Source organism: Sceloporus occidentalis, unplaced genomic scaffold (assembly GCF_023333645.1).
Source record: "Sceloporus occidentalis isolate IW3139 unplaced genomic scaffold, rSceOcc1.0.p SCAF_4, whole genome shotgun sequence".
In the NCBI taxonomy this organism is placed as follows: Eukaryota; Metazoa; Chordata; class Lepidosauria; order Squamata; family Phrynosomatidae; genus Sceloporus; species Sceloporus occidentalis.
Genome location: NW_028316984.1, coordinates 93,087,932 through 93,100,458, shown reverse-complemented (window position 1 = coordinate 93,100,458; position 12,527 = coordinate 93,087,932). Strand labels below are relative to the sequence as shown.

Below are 12,527 nucleotides of genomic sequence, written 5' to 3'. Positions count from 1 at the left end.
TTGGATTGGCTTTTTCTCTCTCTAACTCAGTTGGTCTCTCCATTACAGACAACCAAGTATTTGCTTTAGCACCAAGATTGGCAGTGTTGTATTAGGAGAACTTCTTTTAGGAAAATAACTGCATTGATGTTGGTCAGCCTGTCACATGTCAGGTTTTGGTCCTTTGGTTTTTAAAGTGAAGCACACTGAATGGCTTGATCTACTTTCTCCATCAGCTTTTAGAGAGTCGATTATTTCAGAGATGCTCACTATATGGCAAAGGTCAGAGCAATTGGACCCTCTATCTGTATCCATTCAGCACAGCCTAGTAGTATGGTGTAGCCCCCTCAAGCAATGAATAGAGCATCAACATCCATTCCAATTAATATAATGCTTCTTGAGTGGAAGAGAACATTCTGAGTTGCTAACTGATCAATGTGCTTTAAGGGCAGGACTGCTCTAGGAGTATGGCATTGCTTGCATTGGGGTGGATAGAAAGTAGCTTCGAATCTGCTGATAGATTTCTGAATGAGTTGCAACAGGACAAATAAGGGCTTTCGGCTATTAGAACAAAAACAACAATGACATTATTAATTCTTGTGAGATCTAGTTGAGAAACCCTGGTATAATCAAGTTTGGACTATTGTGTGAAAGGTGAGCACTGAAAACAGCCTCCTGTGGGCAGATGGTATCCAGTGGTACCTTGTCCTTTAATTCTGTGTGTGTATCTTTTGCCCAGGACTTTGACTGATGGTGCTTGGGATTTAAATCATAAACGCATTGAGCCCTGAAGACAGGTTTGCAGCTGGTGTTAAATGCCCCTCCCTACATCTCTGTGATGGACAGCAGAGAGCAATGGAAAGAAATACAAAGATGCTCATTTAGATTTCCAAATGACAGGACACTTGTACAGCAGCATCCATTCAGTGGAGCAGTAGAATTCAGAAAAAGAGAACATTACAATGCAAGCTGTTTAACTGTGCTCATTCGCTCCTCTTTGGAGACAAAATGGTAAAATGATTAACTGAGTTCTCTCGTGGGACCCTCCCATTCCGTTTACTTCTACAGCACAACTTCTTTGCTCTTATCTGCTGAGCCACCAGGATTGCTGTGTTAATTTTTAATGAAGGGGGGGGGGTCTCCACAAATAGATTTCATCTGTCTTTAATCTTTTTAGAACCAATGTTTTATTAATGTGTTCATCACTCCATTATTCTGCTCTTCAGAGATGGGAATCCACAAGCTGTCAATGGGAATGCTTGTGAGTACAACAAGAGTAATGAACCATGACAACTAACAGCAATGGAACCCCCAAGTTGCAGTCTGTTCAATGTGTAAAGAAAAGGTGGGGGGAAAGAGCAAATACCACAGAAAGAGACAGGAAATAGCATATAAACTATTGCTTAAAGACATAATTTTTCAAAGCTTGCACAGATAATAAGGACAATGGGTAATGAGGGGTATTAGGATGCATGATGGGGAATTAGGGTAGATTCAGTTCCTAGTTCTTCCTGTGCAATTTGGGCATTTCCCCATAACTAAGACTTCTTCTTGACTTGCCTATGGCTCTTTGCTCACTTTTCAAAAAAAAAAAAAAAAAAAGAAAGAAAGAAATAAAGAAAGAAAGAAAGAAAGAAAGATATTTTGGCTTAATACTTATGTTCTTGGACAAAGGCCATCTATTCGGCAAAGATTCAGATCCAAACCTATACTTCATGTTGCACTGAATGGTCTCCCAGCTGCGATGTGATCAATAACTTATGTATGTAGAGGAATGTAAGAATGTTATAGACTCCCTTGTCAGTGTCTAGATGTTTTCAGATCTTCGCAAAATTTTATAAGTTTTTCATTATCCCTGTGAATCATGGGAACTATTATTTGAGATTAGGAGAATCTAAATTCTTTGAATTTTGGGATGAAATGCATGACAGTTTAACTTGGTAGAAAACAGACTCTAACAGTAGATTTTGTACATATATTCTACTCTTCTACTAGAAGCAGTAAGTAATATATCTGCTGTAAGAATTACTGTGGGGAGAGGTATGAAATAACTGAACTGTCTTGCCCCTGCTTGCCATCCTCTGACATGCACCTTTCTATTATTTTGTATCTCTCACCAACAGACCCTATGAGCATCTACCTGTTTCAGTCAGGAAGTTGTTTGTGCCTTCTTACAGTAGTTAAGTAGCCCTTCGGGATATAGGAAACCTTGAGTTGCTCATAGGGGCTTCTCACCCAATGGCAAAGGTCCATTTTGGGTCCTGAAAGCACCTCAGAAAATGTAAATGCTCCATGGATCATTCAAAAGTTTATTTCCAAAGTGTTCATTAGGAATAAAAATAAGCAATAATTCCACTTGAACCTAGCTTATAAGATTCTCCCCTACCCAATATTTATAGCTAGGTGAAATTAATTTGCATAACTTTTAGGCTGCAAGACAGAGCTGCATGTCGATAATCACTCATTAGGGACAGAATAGCACCAATGAGCTGTGTGAGAGGATAGGGAGAAATGGAAAGAATGGCTTAAAGCCCATCAACTATTCAAGGAGGAAGAAAACAGACAGGGAAATTGCACCTGTTGGATCTGAGTACCAGTGTTTACAAGCTGGCCTCCAAAGCTTTCTGTGATATTATGTGTGACCAGAACATGACATGAACTAACAGTCATAGAACAAAATCTTAGAGTTGGAAATGGCCATCTAGCCGAACAGTGTGGGTTAAAATGTGTCCACAGATTCAACAGCAATTTTTTTCTCTCAGAATTTGCTTGTTACATTCTGATCTGTCTAGCCAGTCTCAAAATCCATATGATAACTTATTCTTAAAATGTTGTAGGCAACTCTGGCTATTCTGCTAGCCTGTACCTGTAAAAGGAAAAAGATGATATGGATGTGCTCCAGCCTGAAAACACTACTTTTGCCTCAGACAAGAGAAAGAGGAAAATGACTGCCTATGCAAAATTTAAACGATGTTAGTGGAGAAATTATGTAACAATCACCAAAGTGAGAGAAGGGTCTTGAATCATTAAGAACACCAATAGAACAGGACTTTGCTAATAAAGAAAACACACTTAATAATTAAATTTTCAAAAGAGAATCTGAGTATAATCAAGTAGAATATTGTCAAAATACAATACCTAAAAATATGCCAATAACTATAGTCATTATTTATTGAGTGTGTTTCTTTATTACTGCCTTACTCATCGAAGAATCACTGAAACAGCAGCTGCAAGATTTTTTTAAAAAAACAAGCAAACTTAAATATGTCTACCTGATGGATTTTCTCCTATGCCTGGTGAGCCCAACATATTTGGAGATGAAAGTATCACTGAATGGTTAATGAAATGGTATACTGGAGAAAAGTAGCCACCACCACTTTATGGGGTTTCACTCTGGGAAATGCATGGAAAAGGTGAAACAATGAGATTTAAAACAAAACCCAAAGGTCAGTGATAGAAAGACAGCTACTGCTTCTTCTCTACTGAAAAAGAACTTTACTGGAAATAGTTACTTGTTTTGCAGTAGTCTATATTCCCCTTCCCCCACCCCGCCTTTATTTTATTTTATTTTATATCCTGCTTTTCTCCAAACATTATGTCCTTTTGAATGCATGGTCTCTGCACGCATAGAGCAGGGAAAGCTCCTTCCCTGCTTCTGCAAGGAGCCACACATCTTTACTTTCTTTAGAATGCCCCACTTGTATCTACTGTCAGACCTAAACTCAAGTCCATTATAAGTCTGGCTTTCCTTATCTGCTCTGAAGTTGGAAAGGTTGCCATTGATACCATTTTAAGCAAAAAAGTTTCCAGAACATACACTCCATGGTGGAATCATGTGAGTTCAAAAACATTCTTGTTGAGCTGAGCTCCCAAATGTCTGTAAAGACAAACTGCAATAAAAGGGCATATCCTTGACACTCCTGACAAATATAACTTGGCTCTGTATTTCCTGGAATTTGCTGGATTCACCACACTGGAAAACTTCTATTTGTCAGCAGCCTGCTGGATTATATATTTCAGTCAGCCTTTTCACCCGTGCCGTGGTCTGTGCAAAAGGAGCAATTTCTTCTTTCCTCAATAGCTTTCTCTTTTCCTAGAGAGAATATTTTCTTTTGTCTAAGCAAGTCTTGAGTTCCTTGACATTTCTATTTGGATGGTGGTGACAAACGAGGGTGATTCACAAAATTTTCAAAGAGGATTATACAGTTTATTTTACATAGGGGAAAGAAATAGGTTGAGCATGAAGAAGAGTCCTCTTTTATCCTGTAGAGAGGGTGAGCCATGGCAGATGGACTCCAATTATGAAATTTTTTATGCACAGTAGGTATCTGTCTTGACAACCTGACAGTACATTGTCATTGCAAATGTCAATCCAAGAATCTGTAGATACATAAAACATAATCAAGTTAAAGTAACATACAAATCAAGCTCTGTTTACCACCTATTTTGCATCTTGTCACACCACAGTAGGTAATATAGCCAATATAGAAAATACAGTATAGTCACACAAAAGAAATTCTCTAGCCCAGCAGATGGTTTCCAAATTCAAACAAAATGTTATGCCATAATTTCCAGAATGTGTTTTGCCTATGGCAACCTAAAAGCTTTGGAACAGCTACAGTGATGAATTGCTTTGTGGTCAGCAATAAAGAGGTGGAAACCAGTCTAGGGTTATCACTCAACCTCAGCTTTATTGGAAATTTGCAGGCAATACATAAGTCATCTTGAGATTGATGAATCCTCTATGCCATGTCCTCAATGGTGCTATTGTCCCTTTAGACTGTGCATTCTGCCTGGTACCAACTTCGGTTGATATGCCAACTGTGTCCCTACCTGGACCAAAAGGAAGCAGTGGTACTTGCACTGGTAATCTCTCGCTTAGATTTCTGTAATGCACTCTACATGGGGCTACCTTTGTATCACGTTTGGAAACTTCAGTTGGTACAAAATGTGTCAGCCAGATTGGTCACCGGTACATCTAGGACTGACCATATAACACTTGTCTTAAGATCTCTTCACTGGCTGCCGATTAGTTTCTGAGCGCGGTACAAAGTGTTGGTTATTACCTTTAAAGCCCTACATGTCTTGGGCCCGAGTTACTTGAAGGAACGCCTCTCGCTACACAATCCGCCCTGCACTCTCAGAACAACTGGGAAGAATCTATTGGATTGTCCTAAAACCAGATTAAGATCTACTTCCCATAGGGCATTCACAGTGATGGCTCCCAAATTGTGGAATGGCTTGCCCTAGGAGATCCATCTTATTACCACCTTAGATGCCTTTAAGAAGGCAATTAAGACGGATCTCTTTCGGTGAGCCTATCCCCCAGACCTGCTATAACAGCTTAAGACGATACTCCACTCGGAACTACAATGAGGAATCAGACATTGATATCGCACATGTACAGGTTTGAGGTGTTTTTAAGTTTTTGTTTGTACAATGAGAATGTATTTTAACTATTTATAATTTTATATCTGTGTTGTTCTCCTGCCTTGATCCATAGGGAGAGGCGGGATATATATATATATATATATATATATATATATATATATAATTGGAAAACTTTCTTTGGGCAGGTGGGTAGTTTTGTGTGCTGCTGGAGAGCATTGTTGCTTCCTCCTCCTTGAAACCCACCCTTTCTCTCCAAAGGATCTGCCTTGGTTTGGAAGACCCTTTACTACTGACATATGGCTAACTATTAAAATGGTGTTTGTGTTTTGCAAAGTGTAGCATCAATGAGTGTGTTGCAGGGCATTTATTTCTAAAGAAATAGCATTTAAATTGTTTCTGGACTGGCTATTGCAGAAAAATCACTGTGGCACCATAGCTTATTATGGATCAATATTATCAGTGATGGCAAATTTTAATTACTTCAGCTATTACACAATATTTATTTTATAGGTATTTATTTCTGAGGCTGTTTTGGTTTGGATGTATTATTGTAATGCAAATAGGACAAGCATAGTGATCCCACCTTGTTAACAATAAATACTAGTCTTTACTCATTCCATTGTAAAAGATCTCACACTTCATTCAAGAAGTTATCTTCTTGAAGTTTAGTGATAAGCACATGTATTGAAATTTTAATAGACAGACAACTGGTCTATTAAAATGTTGGAATCAATTGTCTTCCAAATAAAAGGATTATAATCACCAAGCCATTCCTCAGAATCACCCATTTTTAGGGTTTTTGGAAATGGGTGTTTATCAGCAGCTTTCAGATAACTCTCTTTTATATTAAGCTGGTAAGACTCTTCTTTGCATTCATGTTGTTGACTCACCAACTCAATAAATCTATTTTAACTGAGACTAACGAATAGGATTCAGGCCATAGAGTCGGATTCTGACCATAGAGTCCTAGGTGCTTTACACAGTTGAAATAAGATTTTTATTCCTTTAAATCTGAGACATAAATAGCTGATGTTTGCAAACATATATGCATATAAACAGGGTGAAAACATTCAATATTGATTATGTTTTAATATAAATTCCAATGTGGCATTTACTAGGACAATATGGTTTTGACATTTTGGATGTAAGCCACTTCGAGATTAATTTCTGAGAATCTTTAAGAAATGCAGGATTGTGATATTATCAGGCTAAATAATAGCATCTGAGAGAGAAACAAAAACTCAGTTACATTTAATGCTTCACTGCATCTGTAGGTAATAACAACATAGAAAGGACTCTGATAATGTGATAAAATTCTACCTGAACCAAGGCTGTACACAATCCAAAAATTCCCACTGCTAACAGATTTTCTTGGAGCCATATTTTCACTGTTTCATAGCAAGGCTGAAAGAGAAAGAGAGGGAGGAAGGGAGAGAGAGAGAGAGAGAGAGAGAGAGAGAGAGATTTACTCTGGAACATGTTGATGTGTTGAAAGTCATGAGGCAAAAGGAGACACTGTAAAGTCAGACCAAACTGGGCAATCTGAGATGTCCATTTCAGCCTTCCACTAAAGGTACAAAATATGCCTGGGGGCTAGCTGGCAGTGAAGTCTGCTCTCAAAGGCTCAGAAAGACTCTACACCTGAAGATCAAGTGGATGGATGCTATGTGCAAGATGCAATAATCAAAAAGAATATAAAGTGCTCTCTGCTGCTGCTACCCTACTTTAGCCACTACAAATCAAGTACCTGTACAAGTCAATTGAACAGTCAGTTGTATATTTTTCAAGCACAACTGCAAGGGAAGATGTGGAAAGCCTCTTGGCTGTGCAAGTGAAAACAGTGTCATTGACAGAGCAGCTTGCATTGCCATCAGAGCATCCATACAGAACAAAATAACATTACATTCTATGATGATGCACTGGGCCCACTGTTGACTATGTCAAATTGATTTTCTCCGAGTAGGATTTGCCATGCCAGCACTTTAAGAAAACAGTTAATTATTTGCTACTTTTACAACATCAGACTTTGTTTTACCTTGGGGGAGGGGTGGGAATCCTGTGACTTACTCTTTGGCAAAATACCATCTTGCAAATCAGGGTCATCCATTGAGTTTCTTGGCAGCATGTTAATTTTGGCCTGGTCTTTGCAGATCCAGTACCCTAGCCACACACAAGACAGAGCCAGCACCTATACTCTCATCTGGTCCTGTGACAGTATTTCCCCAAGAAGATGGAGAGTTCTGTTCCGTAATACAGTCCAAACCCAAAATAGAAACTTGCCATGTGCTAACTATACCACTAGTGCTGGTTCTGTAAGGCTTCCTGTCAGCTTTGAAGGTTTCCCCAGCCCTAGCTAGACAGACCAAGAGTAGAAAAACACTTAGGAGTGCCAGGATTCATCCTTGCCCTTCCAACTGTACATTCTCTTGTGGGCTGGATGTCATCACAGGACATGGGCATTTGATAGGTTTTCTGTCTGAAGCACTGAGAGGAGATTCTTGTGGATGCACTGCTCAAAAGCCAGCTTTGTTTCCCTCTTGCTTTACCCACATATGTCAAATGATCAGGAGCAAAACTCTGTCCAATCAACTGACTGAATTCTGAGTCCAGGACTTAGCTTTCTAAGTGCCTGCTGAGTTGCTTTGTGGAAGTTGGGCAGGGTGTGGAATAAAGCTAGCACTGGCTCCATAGCTTTGCCCTCTGTTCATCTTTCCCAGGGAGAAGTCTTGTTCCCTCAGTTGGGGCTTTGGGGGCCTATTGAATCTTAAGTTTGCTTATTCCTTGTCTTCCCTTAAGGCATAAAATAAAAGATAGAGAGGGAGTTCCCACTATTTCTGGTCAGAGATGGATCCACAGAGGGATTTTCTAGCATACCAATAGCACAATCTCACTGTTATCTCCATTATCTTATCAGAGAACATGAAGACATCTTTTCCCTCAGTATTAACCTGGAGTGCGCTTGAGGGAGACCTTATGTAAATATGAGGGAAATTTGGGGAAGATTTGGCTCTTCTGTAGGCTAGATTAGGCCCATAAACCAGAGGCTTCCCTCTGCAAAGTAGACTATATGTCATGAATAAGTATAGCCAATCTCCAGAATTCGCAAAATGGCATGTGAGACCTTTACACCTAGCCCTGGTGTCATGGCCTCTGCTTGGTGGATGGTCTCATGATGGATGGTGTTGCATAGCAAAAAAATTGTGAAATGAATCCATAGATTCATATAAATTCAACACGGAGAACTGCACTTAGGGCGGAAAAATGAAAAGCACAGATATAGGATGGAGGACACCCGGCTGAATGAAACTACGTGTGAAAGGGATCTAGAAGTCCAAGTAGACCATAAGTTGAACTTGAGTCAACAATGCGATGCGGCAGCTAACAAGGCCAATGCGATTTTAGGCTGCATCAATAGAAGAATAGTGTCTAGATCAAGGGAAGTCATAGTGCCACTATATTCTGCTCTGGTCAGGCCCCACCTGGAATATTGTGTCCAGTTCTGGGCGACACAATTAAAAAAGGACATTGAGAAACTGGAGCGTGTCCAAAGGAGAGTAACTAAAATGGTGAAAGGTCTGGAAACCATGCCCTACGAGGAACGACTTAAGGAGCTGGGGATGTTTAGCCTGGAGAAGAGAAGGTTAAGAGGTGATATGATAGCCCTGTTTAAATATTTGAAGGGATGTCATATTGAGGAGGGAGCAAGCTTGTTTTCTGCTGCTCCAGAGACTAGGACCCGGAGCAATGGATGCAAACTGCAGGAAAAGAGATTCCACCTCAACATTAGGAGGAACGTCCTGACAGTAAGGGCTGTTCGACAGTGGAACAAACTCCCCCGGAGTGTAGTAGAGTCTCCTTCCTTGGAGGTCTTCAAGCAGAGGCTGGATGGCCATCTGTCGGGGATGCTTTGATTGTGATTTCCTGCATGGCAGGGGGTTGGACTGGATGGCCCTTGTGGTCTCTTCCAACTGTACGATTCTATGATTCTATGATGACTCTTGTGCATGGAAACATGAAATTTCTTCCTCCTTGCTGTTGCCATGGCTCTGGAAATCTTTCCTAAAGAGTTGGGGGACTTTCCAGACCAGTGTAAGAGGTGGCACCAGGGACTAGAAAAACGGAATTAAAAAGATTGCCACCCAACTTCTTTCCTTCTGCAAGGGACCTGCACCAGATCCCAGTTCCTTTGCCCACAATCACTGGAAAACTTTGTGGGGGTAGAGCAACTCTGGTTCTAACCCTATATAACTCTTTGTATAATTTTTCTCAGCCTGTTGTCAATATCTGAAGGAAAATTTTCAGCAAATCAAAGCAAGCCAATCCATACATGAAATAATCTAGTAAACCAATAGTAGGCAACTACTCTAGTTCTGAAAACTTCATTCAGAACCTGCACGTCCACCTGTTAGACTGGGAGGACTGCATTTCTCCCAATTCCCCCCCCCCCCCCATTTTTTAGTTGCTAGAAAACTGCTTGCTCCTCTAGGGATCATGTGCCAGCATGGTGTAATGGCTTGAGAAATGTAAGGGGGCTGGACTGGATAGCCCTTGTGGTTTCTTCCAACTCTATGATTCTATGATTCTATGAGTGCCAGACCAGGACTCTGAGAGACCACGGCTTAATACCTCCTCAGCCATGGAAACCCTTTAGGTGATACTGGATAAGTCACCCTTGCTAAGCCTTAGAGGAAGGCAGTGGCAAACTTCCTCTGCCAAAATGATGCCAATAAACCCCTAGGATAAGGTTGCTACAAGCGGATTCAAGTAGAAAGCAGAGAACAACAGATGCTACTAGTAGTAGCAGTCATGGACCTCCTCCAAACAAGAGGACAGGTTAGGGAGCCCCAAAGTATCTTGGCTCACAAATGTTATGGAGAGGGCTTTTTCAGAGTTTTAAAACAAAAACAAAAACAAAAAGAAATCTGTTACAGGGAAGTGCACTCTGCATCTCAAAATATAGCCTGTGATTTGTACTTAGGTCACTCCTGCATTATACACAAGCAGATTAGTAGTCAACACCATACAGGCCAGTTTCTTGTTGTGGTTATACAGTAGCAGCTGACTTTTGGAGAGCTTGAAATGGTTTAACTGCTGCCCTCTCCTCACCTACTGGGAACTAAGCCTCATTGGCACATACAGGATTGCACTGCTAACAGAGGTTCGACTAGGGACCATTGTACAAAATCTGTATTGCATTCTTACTTTTCCAGCATGCTTAAATCATTGTACCTTTAAGCAGATCCTCAGACAGTTTGATTTTCCACTTTAGATTAACACTGAGGTGAAATGGGCAGTATCCTTGAACATTTAAATCAGAATTTTAAAAGCATCATCCTGACTGGGTAATTTTTCAGGAATTGTTGCAAGTAGCTAAGAAATTATTTTATCCTCACCCTAAATCCATTTGTTAGTTGCAATTACCTTAGACCCTTTAGATTGATGAAACTTCAACAAAAGTTGACTTACTAAATTCTCATTGATTCAGTGGGTCTATTCTACTTTGAACTAACAACAGTTAGGCACCAAAGCAGGGATCAGATTTAGTTGACTCTCCATATGTTTTTGGGCATTGCCTAACAATGTTGGGATTTGCAGTCCAGCAACATCTGGAGAACCAAACAACTGACACCACAACTTAGAGTAAGTTGTTTAGGGTCTTGTTTCTTCCTTTGTCTTTAATAATGTTAGAAGATAGAGGGTGTGATTATTTTGGAAAATGCCAAAAGTAAAAAGCAGCTGATTTTATTCACTTTCTGCTTGGGTTAATGTCAGGTTAATGCTCAATTAGCCTGGTGTTGTCTGAAAACAATCCTGCTTTTGTGGGATATTCCTAGATTTAAATCCCATTTATCCATGGGATTTGGGCACTTCCCTCCCATGTGATAAGGTCCATAGTAAAAGGAGTATGATTAGGGGAAGGGGTTCCTTCCCCAGTTACAAAAGTCAAGGCAGTTATCTAATTTGTAGAACATTTAGTTCAGCACGTTAAATGCTATATAAGGAATAAATTTCCAGGCTTTCTTTTTCTTTCCTTTTTCCTTTTCAGAAAGCTGCAGCTGGTTGAAGGTCTATTGTTGCTATTACAGATCATATGAAGGAAATGGTGAAAGAGTCATGATGGACAGAAGCAGAAATCTTACATTAACCCTATGCCCTGACCTTAGCTCATGTTTGTGTGCTCTTTCTGTGTTTTCTCTGCCCTTTCCACCCTTTAAAGGTGAACTGCTTATTTCCCATCTTGTTAGCCAAAAGGCTTTTCCTTTTGATTATTTGTCAAGCCATCGTACACATTTATGATGAATGTGTCAAAATATCTTTTGAACAGATGCTAGGTCATGCCCTAAGATGAAACAACCAGGATCTGGCAAGACTACAACTTTTGTTCCTTTGCCAAGTGGAAACTCCAATTTTAGGGCAGCCTGGTTTGGCATAAGGTTTAAGTTTAACTACTCACAGCTTTCCACCAGGTCCCTGGGGAATGGAGACCACAATTCTCACTGAATTCCAAGCAGCATGAATCCGGCACACGTGTGGTATTGTACACTTCAAACCAGTCAGTGTAATTTGACACGCCACAGCATCTGAACTGGAAAGGGGAGAAAGAACAAGACATTTTGACAATAAAAGCATGCAAGGTTATAAAGGCCAATCAATGGGCAGATCCAGTAAGCCTTGCACACAAGAAGGAGCTAAGTGGATTCCAGCAAGTTCCTCTTCTGGATCTTCCGTTCTTAGAATAGTCCACCAACATTTGATGGGGGAATTTGTCTAATTAATTTGTGTTTATTTAAGATGCTGATATGGCTTCGGATAAAATGTGTCTTAATTTTACAAAATTTGACCTGGTTGACCTTAGATGTCTATTGTTTCCCAAACCTGCCCCCTCTTCACAGTTGTCTGACTCCCTTTTGCAGCTAAGTGTCAGTGAGAAGGCCCTATTGATTGTGACATCAATGATGAATGACATTTGACATTTGTAGGATGCAAAAAGAGGAATTTACTTGCAGAGATCCTCCTCCTCTTCAGATAATGGGTATGGGAACGAATTGTAAATAAAGTTTATAAAATTAAGCTTTTATCAGGAGCCAAACTCCTAGTAGTGCTTCCAGTCTCTCAACAGGGTTTGGAAAGTTAGAGTGCAATTCTACCTGAAAAGG

General features: G+C 40.1%; 1 protein-coding gene across 11 annotated transcripts in view; it reads right to left on the bottom strand.

Annotated features, from left to right (window-relative positions):
- Positions 1–1,584: 1,584 nt before the first annotated feature.
- The window catches only part of LOC149314349 (tetraspanin-4), a 771,146-nt gene continuing 760,203 nt past the window's right edge, over positions 1,585–12,527 (bottom strand). For all 11 annotated transcript variants that reach the window (XM_089520921.1, XM_089520920.1, XM_089520922.1 and 8 more), the window contains 3 exons: positions 11,825–11,956; positions 6,691–6,774; positions 1,585–4,359 (listed from right to left, as the gene is read on the bottom strand). In XM_089520921.1, the coding sequence (XP_089377047.1) occupies positions 4,291–4,359; positions 6,691–6,774; positions 11,825–11,956 (285 nt within the window). In that variant the 3' untranslated portion in view covers positions 1,585–4,290. The remainder of the gene's footprint in view (positions 4,360–6,690; positions 6,775–11,824; positions 11,957–12,527) is intronic.